The 6,746-nt window shown below is 33.2% G+C and overlaps 2 protein-coding genes across 2 annotated transcripts; one reads left to right on the top strand and one right to left on the bottom strand.

The window, feature by feature from the left end:
- Positions 1-508: 508 nt before the first annotated feature.
- On the top strand, positions 509-4,226 carry LOC115715590 (25S rRNA (cytosine-C(5))-methyltransferase NSUN5). The gene is made up of 13 exons (XM_030644231.2): positions 509-828; positions 903-961; positions 1,085-1,135; positions 1,243-1,378; positions 1,675-1,766; positions 1,981-2,079; positions 2,246-2,299; positions 2,487-2,631; positions 2,791-2,852; positions 3,264-3,351; positions 3,433-3,516; positions 3,664-3,825; positions 3,914-4,226. The coding sequence occupies exons 1-13, from the start codon at positions 564-566 to the stop codon at positions 4,135-4,137; spliced, it is 1,521 nt and encodes a 506-aa protein (XP_030500091.2). The 5' UTR covers positions 509-563; the 3' UTR covers positions 4,138-4,226.
- A 1,097-nt stretch (positions 4,227-5,323) lies between these two features.
- On the bottom strand, positions 5,324-6,226 carry LOC115717090 (17.9 kDa class II heat shock protein). The gene has a single exon (XM_030646028.2). The coding sequence runs from the start codon at positions 5,989-5,991 to the stop codon at positions 5,512-5,514; it is 480 nt and encodes a 159-aa protein (XP_030501888.2). The 5' UTR covers positions 5,992-6,226; the 3' UTR covers positions 5,324-5,511.
- Between the last annotated feature and the right edge of the window lie 520 nt (positions 6,227-6,746).

Consider the following 6,746-nt stretch of genomic DNA (forward strand, 5'->3'; position numbering starts at 1 on the left):
AAAAAAAAAAATTAAAAATTTATGTTATAACTATAATAAAAAGAGTAATTTACGGCATAAATATCTAAGTTTAATTCTCAATTACTAAGTTTAATTTTTAGCAGTAATTTATATTTCTAAAACTTCTGTAGACGCCTTGCTGTTAGCTGTTAACCATTAAATAAATTGCTACGTGGCAATTCCTAATTAGTCCACGTCATTAATTTTTTTTTTTTTTTTAAAAATTAGTTTAAATATACCAATAAGAAAATGACACGTGATAATAAGTTGACATTTAACCGTCATGTACTTATGCAGTTTCATAAATATAACTTAGTATTATTACCGTTAAAAATTAAATTTAAATATTTATTTACAACTAAAGGTTAAACTTAAAGTATTTATGTCACATATTACTCTAATAAAAACCATATATTAATACCTCTTACAACGATGTCGTTTTATGCCTTAATTGAAACAAACACGGTGTCGTTTTATTGCTTAGGGAATTATAGTTTTTGACTTTGGGTTTGGTTTCCACTTTCCACTTCCGAATTCGAAGCTTTTTCTTTCGTCGTAAAACAATGGCGCGTACAACAACGAAAGCTCCTGTGAGGAAAAAGACGAAACACTCCTCCGCCGCGCCGGCGGAAAAGTCGGAAAATCGCCGCCAGAGCAATGCCGAGAGGTCGGCTTACTTCGCTAGGAGAGAAGCAGCGAAGGTGCTCCGGCTGGTTCTTCAAGGCGACGCTCGGCGCCGCGCCGTTGGCTCCATCAAGTCGCTCATTTACAGCCCCTCTGTGAAGAACAAGAAGGCTACCTTTGCTCTAGTTTGTGAAACACTAAAACGTAAGTCATCTTAAAGCTTCAGCGACTTAATTAGCAATGGCTCGAATTTAGGGGGATTTTGTTGTGTTTTTCAGATCTTTCTGTCATAAAGGAAGTGTTGGATGAAGCTGAGATTCTCAATAGCAAGTGGAAGGTATATAAAATATGTGTGTATATATGTGTGTATGTTTGTGTTTATATTTATTGAAGCATTTCTACAAACATTTGGTGTGCATTATAATTTGATTTGACTTAATCATGGCCATTGCTGTTGCAGAAGCAAGATGAGTTGGTTTATATAATCACGTATGATGTTCTTTTTGGTCAGGTAGTATTTTGATGAACCCAACATGATGATGTCTTTCATTTTTTTAATTCTGGGAAGCTGCTTTGGTTTTGGTACTGAAATGTGTTTTGGTTTGATTGAGTTTGCAGAAAACTTTATCAACAGGAGATGCAGAGAAGTTTCTGTGGAAGCGGAGAGAGGCTCTGGTTTCTGCTCTGGCTTCAATTTTGAAGAAGAAAAAACTGAAGAATGTTCAAGAGCTATTGGCTCTTTATCAAACTCCAGGTATACGTACAGGCACTGTATATAATGACTAGACACTATATTGCTTATGATGTTGTTCTCTTCTGTAATTTTTTCTTTTATTTAATTATTATTGAATTTGTATGACTTGTGACCTAGAAGGGTTACCTCAATTGGCGATGTTCGAATCATCTCTTGTAGTAATTGTTATAGTTTCTTGGTTTATATTGTAAACAAATTTGCAGTTGTCAACACAAATTCTTCAAAACATCGATATATTAAGTTGATTTTGCCTAGTGAGATGTAACTGTAATCAAAGTCCTATGTTCTGATTGCAGATGCTGATGTTTCGAAACCTCGTTATGTTCGAGTAAATACTCTGAAACTGGATGTTGAATCTGCACAACAAGAACTGGAGAAAAAATTCTCGGTATGTTCTGCTAATGGGGTTTTAGAATAAGTACAGAATAGAGTAAGATCATTTCACTATGTTAAGATCATCTATTTTATTGAACCTCCTAAGAGAAAAACTATGGTGCATTTTCTTGTGCTGATTATTTTCTATCATGTACCCGACTAAACTATTGAGAATTCTTCCCCTTGTACTTGAACAATCCTTTGCTATGTCATTTTTTTTGTATTAGGTTCAAAAGGATGACGTGGTTCCGGACTTGTTGATACTTCCACCGGGAACTGATTTGCATAATCATCCTCTCGTCATGAATGGAAGTATCTTCTTGCAAGTAAGGTTTTAACTAGTTAATGAAATTAAGTATGAACAGTATTCCCTTCATGTTGAAATGAAATATGTATTACTTCACAATGGTTGTTGGGATTCTCTCTGTTTGTTATTACTTATTCTTATCATTTTGGCCTAATAACTGCCATGGTGATTATTTGTACGAGCAGGGAAAGGCAAGTTCTATGGTGGCAGCGGCTCTTGCTCCTAAACCAGGATGGGAGGTAGTTTCTTATCCTCTTCTTTTATATACTGATGGCTGGGAAATATAATACTGGAAAGATGCAATAAATTGAAACATCAACAATAAATACACTAGATGTTACTTTAGAACAGTAGCTTAAACGATTGAATATACCTATTGCTATAATTTTCTAATTCCATAAATGATATTTTCTGGTTTTTATGAAGGTTCTTGATGCATGTTCAGCCCCTGGGAACAAAACTGTGCAACTTGCTGCTCTGATGAGAGGAAAGGGGAAGATCATAGCTTGCGAGCTAAACAAAGAACGGGTTAAACGTTTGAACGACACCATTGAACTCTCTGGTGCTTCTAGTATCCTTATAACAACATTCGTTCATATTTAAGATTTTTTAGTACCTTTGGTTTTTTTATCTATTTTCAAGCTTGGCATCATTTGATGTGTTTTTTGGTGTATTGATCTTGTCTATCCATCCTCTTTTTTTCTTGTTTAAATCCTAACCCAGTTTGTAGATATAAAGGTTTTGCATGGGGACTTCTTAAGCTTAAGTTCGGAGGATCCGGCCTATTCCAAGGTAAGACGACTGCAGTTCTTTTTTTCGCTTAGAAAATTTACTTAGTTTATAGGTCAGTTTGTTAGGGTGTCTACATTAAATTCTCAATATAACAAAACTACTGAGAAGAAACATTTTTTAGTATCATTCCTTTCAAGAGAGGTCACTCAAATAGTCAGTATGTGGGACAGTGGGAGTTCCTTCTGGTACCTACATAGCAATTTCCATATTTGAAGGGTTAAGCAAGCGAGAATCGTACTTTTTTTTTTTTTGTAAAAAAATATCATTCCGTTCTTCATTAGTCTCTACTATATTATCAAATGTCGCGATGTCTTGTTTCAAACTTGAATATACGAACCACTTTACACACACACCAACCAAACGAGCTACCTTAGCTTCAATTTCCATATGGCTCATATTCTACAATTTCAGGTCAGAGCCATTCTTTTGGATCCTTCCTGCTCTGGATCTGGGACTGCTTCTGTGAGATTAGATCATCTTCTTCCTTCTTATGCCACAGGTAATTTGTAGTCTTTAACTCACTTCCCCATTACTACTATGTCATATTTCTTGAATTTCTATCATTTTTAATTGATCACAGGTCAATCGAGCAATGATGTCGACGATTTTAGACTGAACAAGCTTGCAGCTTTCCAAAGAAAGGCTCTGGAGCACGCATTGTCCTGTAAGTATCCATTTAGCTACTACAAATCTCTTGACAAAGAGCTATTCGTAGTTTCCTACTCGGAAAACTCAGCTGCTTATACCAATATGTGACTCGGTAGCTTATAATGATGTTAAAATTACAATGCTGGTTTTGTGATTTGACCAGTTCCATCAGTGGAGAGAATAGTCTACAGCACTTGCTCCATCCACGAGGTCGAAAACGAGGCAATCATCAAATCAGTTCTGTCTCTGGCTTCTTCTTTTGGATTCGAACTCGAAGCTCCCTTTCCTCAATGGCCCCGCCGCGGCCTTCCGGTCTTTGAAGGCTGTAAGTACTCTTTCATTACTATCCTTCCACAGACATACACAGATTTTTCATCTTTTATAATTGGCAAGCTCTCTCTGGGTTTTTGCAGCCGAGAAGTTGCTTCGAACCGATCCAGTGGAAGACAGAGAAGGGTTCTTCATTGCTCTGTTTGTGAGGAAGAAGGAAGAGAAGCCCCAAACAAAAGATGAGAAGCAGAAAGAAATTCTAGTTCCAAATGTGTTTAGTAAATTCTGTAAATTTATGTTTTACAGTCAAGTAAGTAGGGCAAGAAGATCCGTTCCTCAATGTGGATGTTGCCACCATGAAACTTGATAATGATAGCATGGGCATTAAATTTTAGACATTTTTTTTAAAGCTATATTGGTTTTTAGTTGATAATTTATTCACACTTCACATTTTATTATATTTTTGTTTCAAGGGTTTATGTTTTTTTTTAATTATTTTTTATATTTATTTATTTACAAAAATATACATTTTTTTTAACATATGTTTTGCTAAATGATTTTTCTCTCTCTTAATCACTTTATTAATTGATCATGGCCAAAATCAATAAATTAAATATTTATATGGTGAAGTTATTTTTATATAAATCATCTTCACATTTTATTATTATTATTATTATTATTATTATTATTTCCTAAAACATTTTATTTTATTTTTACAACATATAATATTGAATTGTGAAGTAATTAAGTGGTGCTATAATTACAGAACTTCATCGTGTCATTTTACACAAAATTTACTGAACACATTCGAAACTAACTAGATAATATTGAAATGTTGTGGAAGTAATTAAGTGATGCTATAATTGAGTCTAAAACATAGATTTACAAAACACATTCGGAACCAAATTGCTTTAGCTTAACCTTACAATTATAAAAACGACATTGTCGGTAATAAGTTTTCCATCTTTATAAAATATAGGGGTAAGTTAAGAAATACTTCTTTTGTTCATCAATTAATTAAATTTACCTTTAATTTTATATTTATTTGAAACATACATCTTTTAAAAAAAGAAGTAAAAATGATAAATTTTAAAAAAGAAGGTAAAAATAAAAGAAGACAATATATAAAAGGTATAAAGATTGCAAAATTGTACCCGCACTGCAATACGGTATAATTTTAGAATTTAGACTATCACTCAATAATTAAACTATTACAAATACAATAAAATTCAAATAATACTTATCAAAAATATAATAAAATTTCAAAATAAATATGAAAAAAAATTTCAAATTTCAACCATAAATGTTTATTAACAATTTAAAAATGTAAGCTGCAGCGCGCTTTAAAAAAAATATTCAACACCCCATAAAAAATTTCAATCCGTATTTTTTTTTTTTTTAACAGCGGTTTAATAAACAGCCCTAATATAAAATATGTGCTCATATGTAAAAATTCAGGCCTTTTTTACACTGTGAAGAGCGCTTAAACAATTAAAGTGATTTGAAAAAACGAATACCATTACCATATGAATTTATGTTTCTTTAAATTTCGGTAAACGAAAACAAACAGTACTAATTTCGATTAAAACTCGATGAAAATTCATACAACTACTATGGATACGAAAACGTACCCATTTTTCATTTAATCACAACAAAAGCAAAAGAAGCAAACACAGGATAACCAAACCAAACAGAAACATTCCTCATATCCAAACAGCCTACAACAGTACCCATTGATTTTTCAAGCAATCTTAACCTCAATAGTCTTCGGCTTCTTCGGCTCCGGTGGTGGAAGCTTCTGAACAGTAACAGTCAGAACACCATCCTGGCAAACGGCCGAAATGGCGTCAGTATTAGCATTCTCCGGCAACACGAATTTCCTCATGAATTTTCCGACTCTCCTCTCCATCCTCACATACTTAGCTCCTTCTTTCTCTTCCTCTCTCTTCCTCTCGCCGCTGATCAGAAGCACATTGTCGTCCTCCACCTGAACCTTGATGTCGCCGGATTTCAGCCCCGGCATATCGATGATGAAGACGTAGGAGTTCGGGTACTCCTTAACGTCAGCCGGAGTGGCCGCCATGGCCTTGGCGTCACGGACATAAGTTCTGGTCGGAGCGTTGATGGATTTGCTGTGATCGGCGGAGTCTTCGGAATTGTCGATCATTTGGTTGAGTGTTGTGAAGAGTGGAGAGTCTAATCCCAAGATTCTGAAATCCATGTCTGATGATCTTCTTCTTCGATCGAACTGAGCTTTTCTCTTTTTCAGTTAAGATGAGATTTTCTTAATTGGTTTTTTGCTGTAATGATTTTTGATCGGAGAAGAAGGTTTTGGGGTATTTATAGTGAGAGATGAGAAGTTTCTGGATAAATGTTCTGGGGAATTCTAAGAGTTTTCTTTTGTTCTACATTGATCTAGAATTTTAACTCTTTAATGAAAATAACTCATAATGGAGTTTCTAGAATCTGCTTCCTTCCTAATAAAAATATATAAATATATATAGTAGAATCTCTATCCAAGAATACACTTGGGACCAAAAAAATAATATTATAATTGAGAGGTTATAACTAAATAAAGTTACACTAAAAAAAATCAAAATATCAAAAAATATCAATTCTTAATACTATATTATATTAAAGTTATTTTCGAGTACATATAATATTTATACATGTACTATAATTTGAAATAAAATTATTAATTCTACGTAAGTAAATTTATAAAATATATGTATATATTTTTTTAAGATGTAATTATTCTTATATAGAGGTATATTTTATTAATACGGAACTTAAAAAATGTATAACTAATTACAATATAGAGGTTATTCTTATTTATAACTGGCCCAAATTGAGACTTCATTTTTGGTTCTACTGTATATTTATATATTTAATTATTCACTTACTAAAATGTCAAAGGCGCCAAAAATAAGTGTTGCTCGGTTTCTTAATTTAACAACTAAAAATTAGTGTGACTAT

The sequence above is a fragment of the Cannabis sativa genome, chromosome 5 (assembly GCF_029168945.1).
Source record: "Cannabis sativa cultivar Pink pepper isolate KNU-18-1 chromosome 5, ASM2916894v1, whole genome shotgun sequence".
Lineage (NCBI taxonomy): Eukaryota > Viridiplantae > Streptophyta > Magnoliopsida > Rosales > Cannabaceae > Cannabis > Cannabis sativa.

Bases quoted from the DNA above. Each gene is read 5' to 3' on its own strand.
- LOC115715590 (XM_030644231.2), top strand. From the start codon at position 564: ATGGCGCGTACAACAACGAAAGCTCCTGTGAGGAAAAAGACGAAACAC. The intron at 2,080-2,245 runs GTAAGGTTTTAA...TTGTACGAGCAG, and splicing joins ATGGAAGTATCTTCTTGCAA to GGAAAGGCAAGTTCTATGGT. The intron at 3,352-3,432 runs GTAATTTGTAGT...AATTGATCACAG, and splicing joins TCTTCCTTCTTATGCCACAG to GTCAATCGAGCAATGATGTC.
- LOC115717090 (XM_030646028.2), bottom strand. From the start codon at position 5,991: ATGGATTTCAGAATCTTGGGATTAGACTCTCCACTCTTCACAACACTC.